This window comes from Aythya fuligula, chromosome 15 (assembly GCF_009819795.1).
Source record: "Aythya fuligula isolate bAytFul2 chromosome 15, bAytFul2.pri, whole genome shotgun sequence".
NCBI lineage: Eukaryota > Metazoa > Chordata > Aves > Anseriformes > Anatidae > Aythya > Aythya fuligula.
The window spans coordinates 5,133,676-5,157,385 of record NC_045573.1 but is presented as its reverse complement, the minus strand read 5'-3'; the positions used below and the strand labels follow the sequence as shown (position 1 = coordinate 5,157,385).

Genomic DNA, 23,710 nt, shown 5'->3' with positions numbered 1-23,710 from the left:
CATTGCTACAGCTCATGAGGTATTTCAGAAGTCACACAGGGAGTAGAAAATGAACCTATGATGGGTTCAGAAACTATCAGTTGCAATACAGGAACTTGCAAGAGCATCTCAAGTCAAAATTAGAAAGAAAATAAACCTACCAATCTCCACAGTATGTTTTTTTTTTGGTTTGGTTTGGTTTGTTTTTTATCATCACCCGTTTCATAAAGACGAAAATGAAGACAAACATCAAAACATGAAAAGTCTCGATGCTTGCATAAAGTGAAGAAAGGTCATGTAAATGTAAAACGTAATGGAGAATTTCAAGTAAATAAAAGCTGCAGCAGCAATAATCATTTATATTTCAGAGGCAGACAAATTTCACAATGGAAACATACAACAACAAAACAAACGGAGATGGGCATCTGGGTATGCAGACCAATTCTTCAGTCTATCAAAAGTCAGGAGCCCAGGAGCAAATGCAGCTGCAGCCTGACTCTGACACTGCAAAGATGCAGGCTCCGAAAAGTTACACCGCTCCTCCGCCGTATTTCAGAGACCTGTGACAGAAGCAATCCAATGCTTCAAGAACTTGCACTGCACTGAGGAGGAGACATCATCATAATCTCAAAGCTAGAAACTCACCCAAGACCCAGATAAGAAAGGTGTTAACAGACAAAAGGAATAAAATGAGTTATCATTAGAAATGGCTACTGTTTTGGAGGTATTAGACAGCAGACATCCTCCTATCTGTTTTGAAAAAGGAGATAAGGTTGCTCTGGGAAATTAGAGTCACTGGCGAGGAAGTTTCACCTGAGCACTACGAAAATTAGTTGAGAAGGTTCAGAATTACAAAGCACCTTTTTTAGTTAAGTGTAACAGGATAAAATAGAGATAGATAAGCATAAGCTTTTGTTAAAGTAATTTAAGCCTAACTGGTTAACGATTCTTTGAGAGAACTCAAAAGAGAGCTAACTAGGGAATACAGGGCTTTGAAAGTCTATATAAATGACTGAGCATCCCTCGGTTTTAATCATTACATGAGAGTCAAATACCTGTCAGGGTAAAAGCTGGCTCGTGGAGGAGCAGACTATTCTTCCCTACCTCGGAAAGCAATTAGTGGCAGGCTGCAATGGGGATTAGAGCCAGAAGTTTCATTCAGTGTACTTATTAGTGTGAAAAACAGGGGCAAGTAGCAAGATGTGTGCTGACAACATAAAATATTAATGTTAGCAGAATCGAGAGACAAGGGTGAGGCATTCTGGAGCAGCTAAAAAAAATTAATAATGAGGGAAGAGCAAACGCAGATAAGCAGACTGAGCACAAACACACAAATGCAATTTAATGCAGAGTGGAAGGAAAAATACTACATCTCACACAGCGTGCACGCAAGCAGCTTTCCAGCAATGATCTGCCAGGTAGGTGAGGTGAGGTGGATGCCCTCTGGGCACGTGACACCCCCAGGGACACGCTGGCCAGCGGTGACCTGCAGGAGAAGGAAGGGACTCCATCCTGTGCCTGGACAGCAAACCTCACAAACAAACCCACTCCAGCAACATTGCTCCAGGAGCAAAGCAGATCCCTGTACTAACACAGGTTCACCAAAATCATACTAGATGCTTCCAGGATATGACAAGACTCAGCAGATGTAGAAAATCAGTGAAATGCTGATGTTAATACAGGGGGGCAGGCAGCGCCAGGGACATACACACAAAGGACTTGCTGTCTGAAGGAAGGGCATTTTCACACAGGAGACACAAAACTGCAGCCTGTGTTGTAGGACTCTGTGAAAAAAACAAGGGTCAAATATTCTGATTAAGAGATGCAATAATTTAAGACTTAACAGCTCTTCCACAGGACTCCTGTTTGACTTGGGCTCAGCCTTCCAGCCGTTTCATCCAGTGTCGCAGTTCCCCTTATGTAACGGAGGTATCTGAGTGCTTCTCTATCTCCCAGCAATGAAAGAAGGAAAAGTACAACACCGCACAGTGCATACTGCTAAAATATCATGAGTGACAGTGTCATTCAGATTCCCAAAATAGAGAGCATTTAACCTTCATTAGTTGTTAACAGCTCTCATAAGTCTACCAAGGGTTGATACTTAGATATTATTACCACATTTAACTCCTGACTGAGCTCCAAGACAAAAAAGAGAAAGGACAGGCACCATAAGATTCCTCCCTCCCCCCAGTTTCTTATCACTACTTCTCTGCAAACAGAAATTTGCAAGGAAAAAACTCGCTGGCCTGGATGAATAAACCCTGCAACTGCAAAAGCCCTCCCCAAGGAGAGCAGCGACCTCGCCTTCTAAATCTCAACAGCATGGCAAAATGAGAAGATACCATTTTTCTTAAGTTATATTTGTATGAAAGACGTGAACTCTCTAATTTACAGTTAATTTGATTAGCATACCTTTAACCATATTAAAAGTAATTAAAAATCAAAAATTTTGAGGCAGATCTTTGGGTATCAGTTCATTTGCATGGAGCACATCCACCAGCCACGTGCAGAACCACAGCAGAAGAGGAACGTCCAACATATAGCAAATCCTACAAAAGTGAACAAACCCTACCAGGCTGGGGTCAGCAATAAGTCCTGCATCCTCTGTTGTTGCTAATTTGATTGGGAACACGGACTGCAATGTCTTGGCTGCAGTTAAGAGACCCGGTTCCTTCATGAAGCAGTCTGACCTTACAACTAACCTGTGTAATGTGGAGAAGTCAACTTTAGCTGGTCCTTCAGAGGGATCAAATCATCCCCAAGGTTAAGGAGCAAACTCCAAAAGAGACCAAGACTCAGCAGCAGAGGGTGCACCAACAGCTGCAGAAGGACCTTGAGAGCCTCCAAACTCACTGATCCATGCCCAGGGTAAGGAGGAAAGCGATGCAGGGAAGACACACATTTTATTACTTGTGCCTGTATTTCAGGTTTACTCGTGTTATCTAAGGGGAAGCATCAGATTTAGAATGTACATTTCAAGTCCTTCAGCTTGCATACGTCTCTAGAGAGTTAAACTACAAACCTGGCTGTTATTTACAGCTGTTCGGCATCCTATCCAGGACATTTTCAGTGGCTTCAGCAGGTTTTTTTTTCCTCTTCTTTTTTGCAAGTAAGAAGCCAATCTGGGAATGGGAGGGCTACAAACACAGCCTCAGGTTACCAGCACACATGACAAATTCATGTGCGGAGCTGTTACATAAGGAACATCTTGGCTAGCACAAAAGGAGGGGGTGGGTTACATAGATTTTTTTTTTAATCATTTCTTTGGTAGAAAAGGTTTCCTTTAAAGCCTTTAATGTGGAATGAACGTGCTCTGTGACAAGCAATCCCCTGGGCTACCTGTGACAGCTGCATCACGGGAGGAAGCAGGGAGCTGAGGGGAAGCAGGCACTCGCTGTCTCTTGTCATAGAGCCATTGGTATTTCGGTAGGAGCAGAGCTTAACGTGGGCATTTCCTTAAAGGACTGTCAGAATGAGTGGGAGGTGGGGGAATAACCCTGAAAGTGCCTGACACCATGGCACGTGGTTGGCTTGGGCCCTTGGGGCACGCGTGGCCCGGTGCACAGGATGGGAACAGGGGGATGACGAGCAAGGGTACTGGGGCTGCAACAGGGACGTGAGGAGATGTCACTGGAGTGGGTAGTGCCACACGATCATGTTCACTTCATGCAAAAGGTCAAAAATTCTCTTACATGGCACGTTTTATTTTTAAAAAACAACCCACAGCGGTTCACAAGCATTTTTTTCCCCCAGCACCGCTCTCCTACAAATGCTATCTTAATAAACATCTCCACTTTAGAGGAGGATAAAAGGCATTTTATTTTGATTTCATTATATTTCCTGAAATTGCTTTTTTCTTTCTGCATTTTTTCTTGCCATTCGGTTGTGGTGGCCCTCATGGAGGGATAACGCAATAATACTTCTGACAAGGTCAGCTTTCCAATACCTTTGCAAATGGCATTTCCCTATAACAAAACAAGTACAGATTTTCTCTTTTTTTTTGGTAATTAATATAATAGAAATGTCAACCCTGAAAGTTGGTCTCCAAAGGTAGTACGTTATCAATGGAAAATTAATTTTTTAAAGCCAGAAAGTGTTTCCTTATCTCTAAAACTGAAAATACTGTTTACAAAGAAGAACAACTGTTCTGTGTGCAAAACAGAAAATTTCTGCAGCTTACGTCAGTGTGAAAAGAAAAAAAAAACAGTAAAAGCATATATCCAACTGGGGAGGAGCTAAATTAGGACATATGCTAATTCAGACACGACTGTTCTGAGAACCGCACATTAATGGATTGCTAACTCATTTTGCACGCACCCTGTAGAAGCACACAGCACAGAGCACATACTGAATGAAGTGTTCCTTCACATTCATGGGTATCTTTAATTTAATCACGTGCTTTTAATGCACAGAACTCGTCTTCCCAGCAGCTCAGAGTGCCATTGCCATAGTGGAGAAAACCGAATGTAGGAAGCTGCACTCGCACCTTGGGTGGAGCAAAGGGGGAAAAAAAATGAAGAGTATTTAGCTGCAGCAAAATAACAGGTCTTGCAGTTCCAGCTTCGACTATCACAACAGATAGGCAGAACATGAATTTCCCCATGAAAAATAGTTGCCATCAGTACAAACCCAGCCTTCCAGGTGTTTGAAGGTGTAAGCATGAGCTCAACACAAAGGTTCTCAAACATTTGCAGAGAGGTGACCAGTTTAAAAATGCCCGCCCTCCTCCCTTCAATGACTTTTGCTTCAACCACTTTGTCTCAATTAATTACACACAGTCTTGTGGCACCCAAAATGGTATCGACCAGAAGACCACGTAGGGCACACTCCCCTGTTCCCTTAGTATTCAGGCTGGAGCAGGTACCTGAAGTGATGTGACACCAGAGGAAGTCATTTCCCAGCACAGTGGCAAGCAAAGGGACGCATTTGCTTGCATTTTTTTGACAATCCTTTTTCTTCACTAGCCAAGGAAAGTGCAGAGATGCAGACACGACAACATACAGACATATTCAAACACTGCTCTGGCTCTGCTTCCCTACACTTAAAAGCTGCCAGGATTCCCCATGGGATCATAGCATCTTCCCACATACAACTCTACAAATCATACGACTCAACAAAAATAGTTCTCCTCCTCCTCCTGGCAGGAAGAAAGTTAAATATCAATTAGATGTAGAAAGCTCATCTTTTCCTGTCTCATGCTCATTCTTCATTTATCCATTAATCTCATTCCAATTTCTCAGCTTTAAGAAAATATATGTATTTAGGTAGGTAGTGATATTTTCAGGGAAATCCTGAGGCTCTGGATTTAAACAGAGAGAAAAGCAAGCCCCAGCTACCCCACTGTGCCAAACTGCTTGCACCCAAACAGGTACATTTATGGTTAATGGTTCTTCACAGCTCCTGCTCTAGATGTCCTACACAGCACTGAGAAGAAAAAAAAAGGCAAGTCTCCCACATACTGAGAACTTGTAATATAATATTCTCATGACATCAGAATTCATTACCTGAAACTAGACCAATTCTTCAAATTTGCTATAGTTGCTATTAAAGAATGTTGTCTCTATCTGAAATACTACTCGAGCAAATGTGCTCATAAAATTGGGAACAGTTCATTTCTCCGTAGTGCAACAAATCACGGGTCAAAGACCATTTCCACGATCTTTTGAAAAAAAACTCATTTGACTTCTAATATATTCATCAATTTAAGCAATGCTTGACCTGAGATGATGTGAACACGCATCGAACAAAATAGTTAGCACTGCATGACACTCTGCTAGAAGCAATCCAAAACTCCTTAATTCTCCAGACAGTCCTTGGGTTTTATAGAGATTTTAGGTCTTCATTTGCAAGGATGCTCTGAGTGACTGGTGTCTGAGTAGTGCAGCTGTTCTTACCAGAGGCTCACATCACATGTTGGAATAAGCTACTGTGCAATTACTTAATTATCTCTCTCTCCTATCCCTTAAAAAAAACCCACAGCAATTCAACTTGAAGCAAACCCAGTTAATCCAGTTTTATGGCTGAGAATTAAAATAGAGAGAAGTCAGGGATTCAAAGCTGCAGTTCTCGTGGCAGTACCACCACTGTAAGAGGCACAGATCTTAATGCCTTCCAACCATTAGTATTTTGGGAACAAAGACATGCAAAAAGCCCTTTTTGTGCAGCTTATTCCAGCTAATCATTTAGAGCCTGATGTTCTGAAATCCTATGTCCCTACCCCTGCCCTTGGATGCTGTGCAAGCCGTTGCCCAGCCACCTCCCTCAGCCACCTCTTGTTGTCAGCCTTTGCCTTGCTTGCCAGGCACAGAGGTAAAACGTGCTCTGCCTAACTTTTCTCAACAATAACTCCCTCATTCCACCCATCCATCTTCATACTCGCTTCTCTGCCATATCTGTCCCCGCATCCTTCATAATTCAGGGTTGAGGAGCTAAGGAATAAATGTTACAGCACACGCATCAAGGGAACTATAACTTTGAATTACCTGACCTCGGTGAGTTTAAATTGTCAGCCATAACACTGGATTAACCTAATTTCTTTTTATTGAATATTTTACCTTTAGAAGTCATACAGCCCTTTCTCTCAGAGAAATATGAGAACTGAAGGTCAAATAAATTCTTTTATGGGTATATTTCTAATTTTCATAGTCTAACCTCTTAGCATTGAGCACTAATATCTAGCGCCAACAGGATGAAGCAAAATCCAGGCACTACTCTGGGGGAAAAGTATTTTCATAGCCCTTCAGAAATCCATCAAACTAATACCTAACTTTTAATTTCACTGCATGTTCTGAATTGTTGTAAGTTTGAAAAAGCTCTAAACACCTTGTTTAAATAGAAACCACCAGACATAACATACATTAAGAACACAGGCTGTCCTTGTGTCTCCACCCCCAAAAAGCATCTTATAGAAAGATAGCAATGAACTCTGCATTCTATAATTACAAGGTTTATCAGATACATCATAAGGCAAGAAAGAGAATGACAGAGCACTGATTCAAAAAAAAAAATGCTAAGAATTTTTACGAGCTCTTTCATGCCTCTAAGAGAGGATGGGAAGCAAGGCCCACGAGTCAATTCATCTCCTTCCTCCAGGCTGGTCATTTGAAGGTAGCGTTCGCTGCTTCCAAGTTGAAAGCCCTTAGGTGACTAATCTCTACTCTAACAAAGCACACAACTACTATGCCTCTGTGGTACAAATTCCTTCACGTACCTGTACAGGGACACGAAGAGGTGGAATATCCAAAGTCAGTGAAAGGGAAAATCTATCCGTTACTGTGAAGAATTAGGCCAATATCAGATGAAGAGCAGAAAGCATCACTAGAGAGGATGCAGTGGAAAACAGCAAGGGAAGGGGCAGACCATGCCCCCATATCTGCAGCCCTACAGTGAACAAGTGTGGTCATCTCAGACCCCTTCAACAGATGAGGACCCAAGGGCAGAAAGACAGGTCAGAAACTAAGAGACCACTGTAGGCTTTAAAAAGCCATTCTGGAGCAGGATTAGCATCTGAGAGCTCAACAAGGCTGCTGTTTCCTTCATTTGACTCAAGAGAAGTGAGTGGTAAACATATGACCAAATCAGGCAAAGTAACAAAGCAAATATTAAATGAAGAAAAACACGTAAAAGCAAAGCATGCACTTGTCTGGGAGCCATGTCAGAAAACATGAATTTCTCCTCTTTCAGGAATCTACAAATGTCACTTGAAAATGGTAGCATTTTCTGTTTTAAAGACACTTCCCCCTTCCAAACGGTCTTAGCATACTTCTTCAAAACTATTCCAGACAAGCTCTTCTCCAAAGACATTGTTTTCAGCTCTCCTTATTTATTCTTTGTAGCAAGATTCTGCAATTCTATTAGCAAGTGGTATTAGCAGGTCTCACAGAACAGGCTGTTTCAAAGCAAAATGGTTCGTGCTCACTTTATTCTGGAAGACAATTTCCATTTGCTTAATATAGTCATGATATTTTAGTGAGGTAATTATACTCTTAGCTATCAGTAACAATTAAACCCTTCTTAGACTGGGGTTGCTTAATAAAGGTCTCAAAATAAATAACACATTCCAAACACAATATTTTTAAATGTCAAGCATGCAAATAGGATCTTGTAATGAATATAATGGAGCGTCAAGTATAAATCAGCACGAAGTTAGTCTGTGATTGTACAAAACTCTGCTAAAATTGCCGTTAGAGTATTGTGGAATTCTGATCACCACGCTAGAGAGAAAAGCAGCGCAGGAACAGAGATGAAATCATTTCATTAAATATTATGACTGGTTCAGGAGACAGCTAGGGTGAAAGCATCAGCACGGCTGTTTCCATAGCTGCAGAGCAGACTTGGTCAAGCCTATGGTCAGGCTGACAATTGATATCTGTTCATTTGTATTTTCTATAGCAACTTCCACGAAAATGAAGTTCCTCTACAGCCAGATCACTCAGTTATGAGCTAAATAAAACCCAGAAGCAGACAAGTTACAGAGCACTGAAAAAAAGGAGGGGGGGAAATCACTCTCAAACTCAGGTCTAGAGAGACTTGAAATCAGGTCAACAGATCCTAGAAAGCTGTTCCGTATGGAAGGGGAGATCACAGTTTAAAGGTCCTTACAATGCAGGCAGCAAGGTAATCATGAAAGGAGAAGGAGAACAGTACCAGACATTAAAAAGTAAAAAATAAAAAAAGGAAAGAGAAGAGTTGTTAGAATAAATATTTGCAGTTTTCTTGTAGAGCACCCATTACAGGCAAAGAGCAGTGGAGCAAATTATCTCCAAGCTGCTACACTTGGGAGCCAGCTGCCCCAGCTCCAGCAGGTTGTTGGGTGAATTAGGACTAAAACATGGCACAGGAAGCAACCAAAGGCAGACACGGGGACTATCTCAGCAGCATCCTTTCCATACTTAGTAACTCTTGGCTTAGCAACTTTTTGTCACCTCCTGTGGCAAATCCAGACGCCCCAGTTGAGCAGAACAGATGGCAGGACCTCTAAGCACAGAAACTGCTCCTGGTCCTTGCTCATCACGTGGCCCGAGTCCCTGTGGGGCACCAGGCCTGTAATCTGTACAACATCCGGATCGAGTCCAAGGGTAGTTTTCAAAGCAGAGCAGGATTTTCAGCTGAATGAATTATATATTCTACAAACGCAGGCCTCTGTCTGCCTTTTATAGTCTGCAAGGGCCATTAGCAGATAGCAATTAACCCAGACAGAAGTGGGTTTGGACCAACCCTAAGCCACAGACAATCTCAGCAAGGCTAACAGGCAACCTTCTGGTTCAGAGCATTTCAAAAGCCAGGACAGCCTGCTTGCACCGCAGACGAACTTACTCAAAACAATCATAACAAATTTGGATTAGACTGCGGGAAAAAGAAAAAACCTAGTATTAAACCCAGACCTCTCCTTCCCTGGGGCACCTCATCTCACACAGACACCAGGCTGTTGGAGACCAACAAAAGCAAACACAGAACCTGATATTTCCTCAACCTCAACAGGAAACATCTCCAGCAGCAGCCAAAACCTCTGAATCCCACTGTCTCATCACAAAACTTCGCATGCTTTATCCCCTGCTCCAGACACTCTTGTGTAAACCGCGAGCACAAAGCCAAACAACTGCGCTGCACTAGACTGAACCCAGGATCAATATAATACCAGCTAATACAGGGAAAAGATTTTTCATAAAAACTTCTACTTCATCTCTGACCTGTGAGTCCTCATCCTCAGAAGGAAAAAAAAAAAACACAACTCCACAATAGAGGTGTCTCAGAATTGAAATTCATGGTGTTACTGGAGACTGGAAATTGTGGTTCAGGAGAGACCCCACTGAAACCCCTCTTACCGTGCAGACAGCAATTACCTCTCTCTCTCTCTCCTGTCCCACAGAAGTTCATGATCTCTCATCCCTTGCTATCATCCCCTCCACCCAGAACTCCCAATCACCTCTTCTCTGCCAAACGCAAAGTCTGTCTTGTCTCCCCTCTTATATGTATGCAAGACGACCTAACAGGTAGTACCTCACCTAAAAGCTCATCTCGTGGAATCACAGAAGAGGGAGCAGATTCATTTATTTCAAACTTCTTTATTTGCAGCCATTAAAAGGAAGACAACTTCCACAGGTTTCTAAAAACCTACAGAGGAGAGACAAGGTGAGTAGAGGGAAGGGGCTGGCACAGGTCGGGCTGACAGCAGACAACAATCACGTGCAGAGTGGCAGCACAGCTGGTGCTGCACGAGTAATGGGACTGCTTAAATGATATACACGGAGCCATGAAGGGGATCAAAGGGAGGAAGAGGCATCACACCGTGACAGCCAGGGAGAAGCGTTTGATACTGCCCACAACGCACTGGAGCAGCTCAGTTCTGTTCCAAACCCATCCATGCTACCTGGATGCAGAGCACAGGGTGCAACACCCAAACGAAGGTCGCTGCAAGGCATCTGTTTACCAGACTGTTTTTATTGCTATTGAGGCAATATTTAAAGATAAATACATCTCCCAGAAAAAGGGTTAATTCACCTCCTTCACCAAACTCCCAGATCCTTCCTTATACTTCCAAATCATCCACCTCCTCCGAAACATCACAACGCAGGGCCCGATGTGGCAGAGAAACCAACAGCATTATTTTAAATCTTTACTGATTACAAAACAAAGCAGATGGCAAATCAAGTCATGAACTCTGCATCTGCCATGCTTAATGAACAGTTTAATTACCTAGCCCCGTTTCTGATGCATCTCTGCCATTCTCGGCTCTGGAGTCACTTACACAGCTCGTACTGACTCTTGCGAAGATATCTCCAGGAACATGTGGTGCCAACAGTCAGCTGGAGTTGGTTAATCAATAATTATTTAATCTCCAACTTTTATGGTGATGGCCTGAATTATGTCTCAACCGAAACAGATTTCCTATCAGATCACATGATCTGCTCGAACGCTCAGAAAACAAAACAGAATTTTTCAGCCTCTGCTCCGGGTAGCGGAGCACCCGAAGGCAGACAAATGCGCAGACCGGAAACAAACAAGGCAAAACAACAACATGCAGCACAATCAGATTAATTCATTTGCTGCATTACGCCTCTCATGAGAGCAAGGGATGCAATTAGGACAGTGTACATTCACAAAGTCTACAATTTGAGAAGCAAATTGGGCTCATTTGGGATGTTACGAGAAGTAACTGAAATTGCACTTCACGTTTGGAGTGCTTGTGCATGCAAAGAGGCACGAGCCTCCCGCGCAGGATCAGGCACCAGCTGCAACCAAGCAGGGCCTTTGGGCTCGGGTCAAACCTGCCACACGCTCTGGGGTGCTCTCGCTCTGCAGCCTCACGCGGTGATGTCCACACAGCTTTGTGCACAAAGAAAAAAACGTCCCGAGGAATCACCGACGCAGGAGATGAGGCTGACAGGTCTGAACCGTAGCAGCAGCCGAGTGACAGATACAGCCCAGGGCTGACTCATGACCAGGGAAAAATCACGCGAGGAGAGGAGGAGGTAATGATGCAGTGAAGATCCATGCAAAACAACTTTTTACCCTCCATCGAAGGGCTTTGAGAACCCCTCAGCATGCTTTTATCGCTGGTCCATGAGGGTCCATTTGTGCCCCTTGAAAGCTGCCCTCCAGGAACAAACAGAGCAGAGCTTTGGTTTTGTTAAACACAGGCTCAACGAGCTACTTGAACTCAAACAAGGATTTTCAGAAAGGGATTTTCATTCTGGGAGACTTACGTGTCACAGAAAATTACCCAAGAGATTCAAATTTTAGTCATTCAATAGCAGAATTGCCTGCTTTTAATAAGCCCACTTCATAAAGACCGTGAACTGTGTGGAAAGCTCTCAGAAAAGAGAAATACTCACAAGCTTAAGGACAACACAAAAGCCAAATACAGAACTGAAGGCAAACACAACATTCAGAGCCAATATAGGGGTAAAACAAACGGGAAAAGGACAGAGAGACCAGGTCTTTCCCCAGCACTTCAGGTATCTCCCAGCACTGCTGTGTTGAAGCTACCTTGTGTCATCAAGCAAAGATAAAAGATTTCTCTAAAACTCTGAGCAAAACCAAAGCAAAAAGACAGCACAACAGTCAGCAAACCAAGCCAGGTGGATGTCAAACAGAGTGAGTAAATACATCCCTTCAAACATTAATTTCTTTTTCATTACCCTAAGTGAACAGATTGACACTCCAGCAGATACCTTCAAGCCATCAATGTCTGAAAAGCTCTCAGGTGTCCAAGAGACTCTTATTTCACTGCAAACATGCATATCAGAAAACTTCAAGTACCACTCTGACTTACAAGACATACAGGAGAAAGTCATCAGCTAACACGTTCTGAACAGCAGTTTGTCAACAATAATAATGAGGATACACTTCCTACCCCAGTCCACTGTCAGAGGTGGAATTAATTGGGCTAGGCCACTGCACAAGTATGTCAGAGAGAATGCTGTTCCTCAAGTCTGCCAAGGAAGAAAGATTTGTAAAGAGTCACAGCAGTATCCCAGATTGACAATTGTGCCTATTGCAAACAGTAAACCAAGTGGAAAGGCCCGAGTAAGGTCAAGGAAGCCCAAAAGAAGCAAATGAGGCGAGGAAGCGAGCAATGGAAGGAGAAGTTAAATGCACTGAAATGGAAATACAAGAGCAACCAAGTAAAACAGAGACTGTGGCAAGTAGAAAATGAACAAGACTAAACAGGACAGACAATCCATGAAAGCCAAAAAAAAAAAAAATCGCTTGTATCTTGAGATAATATTCAATAGCCATAAAGTAAGCCAAGAAGGAATCAGATCAGCAAAGCGAGTGCCACCTGAAGGGAGCATGTTCATTACTGAAATACGAGGCATTGCTGTTATCGAATGAAGAACAGCTTATCAGTTTCTACTGATCTTTGAAAATGTATTCTAGACCTGAGACTTCCAGGTTACAATTTGATCCCACATAACAGATAGCTGTCACTGCATTAAACTTGCACCGTTAAATATGTCTGATGTCTTTCAGACCGTATTTGCTCAGCATACAGGAACGGATTCATTGCCCTACCAGAGGGTCAGATATAGACAAATGCAAAAATCAGTGTCCGAAACAATAGCAATTCAATCATATATATATAATAGTCTCCCCCAAATTAGATTTTCACAGTCCTGTTTAACAAGACAAAGATTCAATAAAGAAAGCTCATCTTTTCCATTCTCAAATTACATAGAAGCACACTGTAGCACTGATGCCACTAATTAGATGATTAAATACCATTCTAGGTGATATGCTTTCAATGTAAAATAATTATTTTTAACAGACAATATACTTGCTCAATCTCATTTTAAATCACAATATCATACTTTTTTAATTAAATGATATTCCTTCTTCTGATTTTGCATGAGAGTGCAACTAGTGGGAGACGCAGTGCCAAGAGGAGATTGCCCAAGTACCATAATGCATGCACTTCTTCACAAAGGACCTCGAGCATTCCCTGGACGGAATATAAATTTTCAGAGAACAGTAAAGCTTTTATTTCTTTAAAACAGGCCAGTTGAGGAATCATTCAACACATTGAAAACTTCCACTGTCAAAACACAAGTTTATTTGCCATGGTCTGATGAAGGACACTTCCAACTTTTCCTCTATTCCTCTTCATGGGGAAGGTGACAAGGACAGCAAACAAATCAAGGGCTTTGTCTTTCATTATAAATTAGAGTCCAATCCCTCATATGACAAAGTACTGTAGTCTTTTTGGCCAGTATTTAAAGAAATGTAACGATATTTTGTGTTCTACAGCAAAATATGTTTCTGCTGAGGACTCAAAATGAGTTAAAGGGAATATTTTAGAAGCCACCTGAGATATTCCCTTCAAGCTGAGCAGCCCAGTGCAATGTTAGACAGCTGAGAAAGTTGTAAAGGAAAGCTTTTATCAGCTTCAGCATTCACCTGTGTCATATCCAGCCATGACATTATCAGACTAGAACATGGAGGGCTGGCTGCTGCTGAGCAGATGAAATGCCTTTTTATTTTCCATGGAGAGGGTTTGGTTCATCCACCCAAACTGCACAGCTTCCCTTAGTGCAAAGGAGAAAGAACTGCTGTCTCTTTTCCCTTCTCACTTACATAACTATCCATGGCGTCAAATTCTGCAGTCAGAAGATCTGAAAAAATATCCTCTTGTAAAATGGTTGCTTCATGCTCCAAGAAGCCCTGCTTACCATAAATCACTGCCTCCTTGGCCCAAAACTGACACAGAATTACACAGAACTGGGTGTAGAACAATTAGAACTGATCAAAATGCTTTAGTTGGCACTGAAAATCAAAGCCTAAAGCACTAGCAATATAAGAGGTCCTTTTCCTCTTGCTCAGATACTCCCATACCAGTATCTTTCCTCCCCATACACGCTGACATGCCTGGCTTCCTCTCCCTCACCCTAGCTGCTCGTCTCTGACCTTAAGCACACACATAAGCTTACTTAACGTGAGCAGTTTCATGATATCAGGAAGATTGCTTAAGATGAGTGAAGTTTTGTAAGGAATATTTTTGGAAAGTGAAAAACATATCACACCGACTAGAGAGAATTATTATTCCCTTTGGGGAAAGAGCTCCCTCAGAATTTAATATAACATTTTTCAATGCTCTACAGACTTCAAAATTATTGTATAGAATTTCCATCATGGAAGCATACCTGATATAGGATAATACAGAGTTCTCTGAAATATCCTATAGAAAGGATCTTAAAATGTATTTTCAATTTACTGGTCTAGTGCCTGCCATTATATTTGAACAGACTTTCAGCGTAAGAGGAAGGCGATTCTCTTACTCTCTGTAAATTGTTTTTCCACAGGAACAGTTGACAAGGTGCAGTCGTTTCGTTCTCTTTAGGAAAGGAGGTGAGGCAGCAAAAGCCATTATAAATTCCCCTTGGTGGCTCAAAACACTCCAGCGACAACATGATTCAATTCTCTGCCCTCGCACAAGTGTCAGGCCCGAGACTAAGCCATGTATTGCCAATGCAGCAGGAGCCCAGACGGAGGGGCACGCTGGCAAGGCCCTACAATGTACTAGTAATTTAATTCCATTGCAGCCCAGGAGACAAGTGTCGCATCTCTGTCACAGCATCAGCTATGCAAAGACCCCAGAGCAACTTTGCAATACAGGTTGCTGAGGGGTACAAATAAGAAACATCAAGGGCTGCCTCTGGAGGAAAGAAATAAGGGCACGTGTTTTTCCAGACATTATCTAGACCTTCACCAGAAGGAAATAAGGACATGTACTTTACTAGACATTCTCCAGCCCCTCACCTTGGTGAGCAGCAATACACGTTTCTGCAGCCGTCTGACCAGTGCTTCGTGCTGCTCACGCTTCTTCTTCTCTTCCAGGAGCTGGCTCTGAATCTGCAATATTTCTTCCTGTAGCTGCTGCCGGGCCTTCTCCAGTGTTCGGGCACTACAAAAGATAACACAGGCACGTGAAAATTTAACCACTGCCTCTTAGTCAGATTGATCAGAAAAAAAATGAGAGGAGAAGCATGACCACAACACCAGACCACTGGGGCTGCTGCCACTGCATTGTACAGATGCACCACTGCAACCTTGAGGAGCTGCAGTCTCTTCAGCTTTTCTCAGAAAAAGCTATGAAAGAACCCCCATTCCCATGTCAGCCTTCTTGTTCAGCACAAAAAATGACTGGAATCTCACATATACTAGGCATTTAAATAACTGCACATCTATTTCAAAATCAATCAGTTTGCCTTTGAAGAGATGGCTCATTTTCAACAAACAACGTAAGAGCTCGGTTTCCACTGCATCTTTTACTTTTTTTTTCCCCTCTCCAAACAAAGTAGAAGTAAAACTGAGGTTTAATGTGATCTGTTTTGACAGAAAGATAATATTCAGCTAGTAATTATAGCCACCACCTGCACATTGCTCTTGCCAGCAACCTATATTGGAAGAGAAATGTTTTCCAAGGCCAGGCAGTTAGCACGTAGCTCGCAATGTGGACATGACTCGCAATTCAGCCAGAAGAGCTTGGTTCCCCATCATTTTAAGGTACTGCTTAAATAAATCTGAAAGAGACCACTGCTTCAAAAGACTCTCTTAGCTTCATTTAAAGTACATCCTGCATTGCCAGGTCACCAAGTTGTACTTGGGAAATTTATGGAGGAATTCTCCAGACTCCCCAAGCAGCTATTCCCCAGCCTCAACATCCTTCTCCTTGAAGACAAACACGCATTTTAAACCACAAGGTGAGTGAGAAAACTGTTTAAAACTCCAGTTCAATTTGGAAACATTCAGAGACCAATTTAACAACCAGGAACTGTGAAATTGACTCTTCCTTCTTGCATTCTGGTGGGAAAGTTCAACAAGACAAAATCTGCATTTGAAAATGGATAATTTAATTACCTGGGCCCCATTACTTCCTTGGTTCTGGTGTAATTGATCAGTTTAAAAGGGAACCTGTGCCCAAGAACATTATCTCTGGAGACGGAACATGAAGCAGCCGTGCACTGGGTGCTCCCTCATCCATCACAGCCTCAGCAAACATCTCCACTTCATTCTTGTGGATACTCAATAGCAAGATGAAACCTTTTCTTATTCAACAATGCAGAAGTTCCACTGGCTAAAATAATCAATTCTTGACATATATGAAATTAATCTTTATTAAAAAAAATTCCTAGAAGCCAAGCACAGCACAGCATCCTACACCTGAAACAATGCTTCAGGGGCAATGCAGGCTGACCATAAGTGCCAGCAGGCAGACACAACTCGGGAGACACCTGAAGCTATAACAAAGATTCATCACACTGTGCCTCCCCAAACCCTAAGCTTAAAACACTCACCACCCCCTTTCCTTGGGATCTGGTTCTAAGCCAGACTTTAGACTGAATCAGCCCAAGCCCACGGGCCAGCCTGTTGAGTTTGCAACAGGTCGGTGTCCAATACAGGGCAGAACGGCTGCGTTGGTGCAGGTAACTCCAACCACTGCCAAGACCCACTAGAGCTTATTCAGCAATTTTATTTTTTTATGCATAGGGTAAATATAAGCACAAAACCCCACCAACTGTTACAACAAATTGAATCAAGCCACAGAAACCATACTGCAAATATTATTCGCTCTATCAAAGAAACAGTCCTGCTTAGTCAAAACAGAAGATAAAATGCAAACATAAGATTAAATATTACAGAGCAGATAGAATCTCGCATTTGATTATTGCAAAACATTTTGATAGGACAACGGAGAAACCTTTTTTCCTAATCTCCCAATACTGTGACCTATTTCTATAAATGCTGAGTGAACTGATGGATTATGACTGCGCTGACATTCAGAAAAAGTGAGATATATGTTAGGTTTCCTTCTCAAAATAATGAATAATATTTGAAATTCACATCTTACAGATAGCACAGGCGTTCAGGCACGTTCTTCTCGAACTAGCTTGGAAGATGATTGTTTTAATACACGAGAAAAGCTCAGCAACGGGAGACAAACGGGCAATTTCCTCAGCCGTTGCATGGCACATGGAAAAAAAACATCTTCTGTATTTCAGCCTCAGCTCAAACGTGATGTTAATGTAGATAAAATTTAAATGCCAGAGATGTCTATAAAAGCAGTGACAATACTTAAACTCTCTGAACTGACTCTGTTACCAAAGGTTTCCTTGATATAATAAGTGTGAAATTCAACTTCCTTACAACTCTCCACACCCCGCCAAAGCAAATTACTGAGATCCTTTCTTCCCCTCTTAGGACAGATTGATAATTCTTCCAGCAGAAACTGCACCAAATACAACATAAACCATCTCTCTAAAAGATAGAATAAAAAAATAAAAGAAATAAAAGAAATAAAAGAAACAAAAGAAAGAAAGGGAAGAGAAAAGAAGAAAAAATAAAACAAAAAGAAAGTTATATTCCTTAGTGACAAAAAACAGGATTTGAAAGTAGGAACCCAGCAGCCAATGCCATTCAAGTTCGAAATGGGCGTTCATCTTCCACACTGATGACAAATATGGCTTATCAAAAAGTAAATGCTCACTCAAACCAAACATTTAAGAAAAATAAAATAAGCCCAAAGTTCTCCATTCGACATAAGCTTGGGGAGCCGGCATTTTTAAAATTCGTTGCAAGTTCAAAGTAAACCTTTTAAGCCTTAAAGAGAAAAAGTCATTTCTCTTTATCAGCCTATTAATGCTCCTTGTTCCACATGCCAGTGAATAAGATGCCAACATCTTTCTGTTCTGAGCTCTTGAGGCTCTTCATATTTTGCTCTTCTCTTCTGTAATCTACTTTAATGTAATCTAAATGATAAAACTTCATTTTCCAGAATGTTCTTTGAAAGACGGAGAACAATGACGGCAGACAGCGAACGCTGAAGCTGTAAGAGACATTTTAGTAATTTGCTTTGAGAAAAATTACAACAGCAGCTCACAGCTCCTCCTCCGTGATCCAAGGAACATTATTTTAATTGTTCTGCTCTTTTGGTAACCAACTTACCACCTCACAGATACCCAAAAAGTAGCAGGAGAAGCAAACAGAACGCCAGAAGCCGTCTGTACGTCAACCTGGGAGGAAAACCAGAAGTCCACAGCGGCCCAGAGACAATTAGAGGAGCACCACAGTCTGGGTCATGTTGCAGCTCAGGAAAAGATGAGACATTTGCACACAGCAGGGACAACTGTCAGAAACAAGAATCGCATCAAAGGGAACATGCTGAGAAACAGAGCACGGATGGGAAGAACATTGAGGAAGCGCAGAGGGAGAGCAGTGACAGTGCTACTGCACATCCATAACAGCAAAAAGAAGCGTACTGCAACTATCAACATCTTTGTGACACGGTCCAAAATAAAAAGGTTAGTGCACGAGCTAATGAGGCAAAAAGGAGCAAGGGAAATTGTTTTGTGGAAGACATTTGGAGGAAGAAAACTACACCCGTTCCTGAGCCTTGACAACTTGCGTCCTTCGCGATGCATCGACAGACAGCACGCATAAAGACACACCGCACTGGAAACTTAGGGAGGTGAATAAAATCTTGTTTTCCTTTTTAATTCTCCTCTCCATGTTTTAAGAACCAACATGAAGGCATAAATACACAAAGAAAAGAAATTTGGCGTTCAGCAAAGTAAAAAGTTTTTTCATCTTACATGAAAAAGGAAAAATTAACCCATTGTAAAACATTGCTGGAAAGACGGGGCCAGCTCTCAGTACCAAACAGAGTTGCCAACCAACAAATTTAAGGCAGGCAAACAAGAAAAAACAGTAAGAAGAGATGGTTTTAGTAGTACAAGTATTTCAGCTTAAAAGTAAAGGTTTTAGCTTTTGTTAAAATAAATTCTTTTGACATCTTACTCTGCTTTCTTTCTCAGCCCCTTCAGAATACACTGAGGCAGCTGGATCCATCCCCTGCTCGCCCTGCGCTATGGCTGCGATGTGCACGAGTGGGAACCGAGGCACTGATACTGCTGTTAGCTGCTAGGGGGCTACCACATTCAGAAGGAGCAATGATACAAAATATTAACACCTTTAGGGGAAGTTAACACATGAACTATATTTCATTCAAAGCTTTAACTGTGTCTTCTTTATAGCCATATGAAATACTGTTACAGAATGTACTACATGGAACAGAGTCCATAGAAAAGTCAGTAGAAAAAAAACAGCTTTGTTTCTGACATCTATTTTTCCCAAGTCTTCAGCTAACATTTGCAAACTTTCTCTTGGATTTCGTGCTTTCTCCGAGACCTTTATACATCTCACCCTCATCAGGCTTCCATAAATCAAAAAGCATTCAAAAATAAATGGTTCATACATCATGATGCTGCTCTACATACAGGGAAGTCCTGAATCATACTGAATTGATAATAAAGTCAGATGAAACGGGTAAGAAGCAGCCAGATGTTTGGAGCTTCATTGGTACACAATGTTTTGCCATTGAGGCAGTATTTAACTTTACTCCCTAAGCAGGGGTATAAATATCAGGCACCGAAATTCAGTTCCTTCACAGTGAACAGTTAAAAGAACAGAAATAAGACAAATTTTATGTCCCGGCAGTGATCCAGGGGCCTTAATTGAGTGACAGGAGGTAGGATTTACTGAAAGAAACTCACACCAGGCACCCTCTCCTTGCTCTCAGCACGGGGCCATCTTTGCTGACTGCAACAGCCCACCGGAGCCAGCCACAGGAACATCGCCAAAGCGCAGAGGCCGGGGTGGCTCCAGCCTAGCAGGTATTTAATCAAGCACGCAGCGTGAGATTTACTGTCACGCTAATAAACATGCTTTCTACAGCCACCAGCTAGATGAGAATGAAAGCAATGTCTTAATTTAACCATAAATAAGAGACTTCTCTGGCTTGTTTTGATTTTAATTTGAAAAATGAATAGTTTGTCACATACATACATCACTGAGTTCTGGAAAGCCAAATCTTTCAAGAGTGAGATAACTCCAGGCATGAGTCCTTCTTCTAAGCCTCTAAACCTGGAGTGTCCATAACACCAAAGCTTCTATTAAAGACATTTATTTGGTGAGTAAAACTTTTACTGATATTTTAAAACCACTGAAGCCACACTGCTTGTCATATGCTTCGTAACTTGATAACATTGCCATCTTCTGTAAAAGTGGCTGCAGCAAAACTCAAACAGAGTTGAACACACAAGTGATCTGTAGCAGCTTATGTACACAAACCTATTAAGGGCTTCTGCTATGTCTAAATCCTCATCGCTCTTGTTCCAAATCAACAACAAATTGGAAACATTTGCATCCTGACCCCAACTTACTCTTTTATTTGCAGTGCTCGGTAGAGAAGCACATACTAAGCATCCTTAACAAAGTGGAAGAAATTAAAAAAGCAGGAGTTAAAAACAAGAGTCCTGTACAATTATTAGCACAGCAGACAGCCTGCCCAACACGCATCATCCGTCTCTGCACCATAAGTTTGCATGTGGCATTTGGCAATTACAGAGGACTGCCTGTTTTTAAAGAGCACTCACTGATAAGGATTTTCCACTCCCACTCTGAGATAAGAATAATCCCCACCTTACAAGTCTAAAAAGCGCCTTTCCAACACTGCGCAGAGCTGGAAACATGCGATGACAATGCCTTATGACAACAGACTGATACATCAAACTGAGCAAAGGCGTTCATTAACTTGTTTAAAATGTGTCCTAGTGTATGGTGAACAGAATAGCCCTGCTCCAATTATTTCAATAGGAGAGCTGTGCTCATCTGGTCCCTTTGCAGGTTCGACTTTTTGCTGTCGTGACGGCTCTGACCGGTGATGAAGGTCAGCCCGTGGGCCACCCGCCAACAGGGAAACACAAGGAGCTTCAGCACTAAAGGATGGCAATGCCCAATCCCTTCCCGTCAGGCCCCACGCCAGCTGTGAGCATCCAGCACAGTCCCTGAAGCACCACGAATGAAAAGGAGCAAATACTGGAGAAAGGGAACTGTTTGTTTTTCCTCCCTCTCCTGACAAACAAAAATACCGAGGAAGAATTTTGAAAGAAAACCTTTTCTCCAGCCAGGATCCAAGCATCCTCTCCGCAGCTGGTTTTATTTACATCATCTAATTCAAATTCTAAATGCTTCGAAGTGTTATTACACTTTTTTCTTTGAAAACAAAAATCACAACAACTGAAACAAAACTGGGAATGAGAAAACCCAAAGATTGAAATAATTACTAATCAAAGGAGAGGCCTGTACATGGGATGGTGAAGTCACTGGCCAGCTCTACCCAGTAATTTCTCTCCGTGTCAGCTCTGATGAGTTTTATATTTCTAACATTTCATCAATTTGAATCACCAAATTCAATTTGCATCCACAGATAAACAGAGAGGGAATAATAAATACTCTCATCTGACCTTGAAGTGTGAGATAGAAAATTGCCCTCCATGATTTCATTTCAATCTGAACCATAATGAATAATGCAGTTGGCCCCATCAGTTACCGATCTATAATCACACACTTGTGGGCTGGAGGAACTCGTATGAAGAAAAAAGTCAAAACTTCTCACATTTTTTGTGCTAGTCTTTTTCTGCTTCTCCCTCACTATACAGATCTGTATCCATGCTTCCCCACCAACCCTGCTCACCCCCAGATGGAACTGTCTGAAGGATTTCAATTTGTTGCACTGTCAAAAGTGAGACGAATGCATGGCACAGTTATCTTCTCGATCCAATTCAGTATTATGTGCATTGTAAAAATTCTCCTCTAAGAGCTCTAAATTTGGTAAGCATTCTCCCTCCCAGCAAGCTGTCAAGTCACGGGCCCGACCCTACAGCTCTGGTGCGAAGCACAGCAACACAGCACAGACAACTGGTGGCATAAACACCAAGAGGAACTAAGAATATTTCAGATTTCTGCTACACATTCAAACCAACACTTATCATGAGAGCGGAAAAGTCATCTGGGAATAGGCAGCATGAGAGCTGAGGAGCTGTAAAGGATAAAGGAAAAGGATTAATAACGAGGAGTGAAAAAAAGGAAAATTTGCTTGAAGTAGGGAATGAAGTGAGTAGGAGAACAGTTGTGCTGAACCAACTTGTCAGCAAACAAATATGCTGAAATTCTAGGCTCTTGACAGTTAGATAATAGCTTATCCTAATAAAATAAAGAGGATCAAAGCGCTTAGATGAGAAAAACTAAACATTAAACTCTCCATTGCAACATAACAAGTGAGACCTTGCAGACTCGTGACTCATTTGCAGCTTCGTGAAGGTTCTACAGATCTGTTTCAAATGACCTTTCCCAATGAGACCTCATTTCCAGTGTGCATTACTGCACTCCACAGTGAAATGAGCATAGTATATTACTGTTCAGACACACTTTTTTCCATACACAGGAATTTTAAATACCTGAATAAATTTACAGAAGCAAAATTGTCTAAAATATTTCTCACAGAGCAATTCAGTGGTGGACCTCCACCATAAGTCTCCAAAAAATCCAAAGCTACGGCTCAGCATTTCAGCAGCAAGCTGGTGTCAGTGACAACCTGACCGTGTTACGTGATCAAAACCTGTCAGGTTTTCACGGGGACTCACGAGGGAATTCATAACAGATACCTGTTGACAACAAATAAACCCAAAGAATTAAGTATTACTCCCAGCACTTACCCACGGGACACCAGAGCAGATAAAAGGAGAGGAAGGGCTGACAAACCACTTAGCTATCTGCAACGACTGCTCCGACAGACCGCTGCTCTTGGCCTTTCCTTCTCACCCGCACCAATTTAACTTCGTCTCTTTTCCACCTCCCACCTGCTTTGACTCAACTTACATCAAAGCAGTCTAGCATGATACAAGCTACATTAAGCATAGCTCTGTAAGAAGACCTGCTAATTACTAAATAGAAAAAGTGTATTGGGAGCATACCGAGCCTGCAAAGGTCTTAAAAACACCATGACCAAATAACCTGACCTGTAATCATGACTCTTCCAAGCACCACCCTGTCCTTGGGTAGAAATAACGTGATGTGGTAATGTGTGATCATTTCTATCAGGCTCTCAAAACAAACCAGGATCCTCTGCTAACGGTGTCTGTTCTCAGCAGGATCTCTGCCTCATTTCCTGCAGAATTTGGAAGATTAACGAAGCACAGAAATTGCTTAAAGAGAATGGTCTCACATGAAGGCAACCAAAAAGTCTCCCAAAAAAAAAATGGTTCCAGTCCTCGCCTACGCCAGAGCTCCTGGCTGATACAGGGAGCTTTTCAGAGGTAGTCCTTGGCTTAGTCATTAGGTTGCTTTTAACAGAGCTTGAGTGCTGGGCACTGACAACACTGCCGAAATCAAG

At 42.0% G+C, this 23,710-nt stretch overlaps 1 protein-coding gene across 2 annotated transcripts in view; it reads right to left on the bottom strand.

Moving 5' to 3' along the window:
- Positions 1-23,710, bottom strand: part of MAD1L1 (mitotic arrest deficient 1 like 1) — a 347,666-nt gene that overhangs the window by 230,344 nt on the left and 93,612 nt on the right. For both annotated transcript variants that reach the window (XM_032197489.1, XM_032197491.1), the window contains one exon: positions 15,238-15,382. In XM_032197489.1, the coding sequence (XP_032053380.1) occupies positions 15,238-15,382 (145 nt within the window). The remainder of the gene's footprint in view (positions 1-15,237; positions 15,383-23,710) is intronic.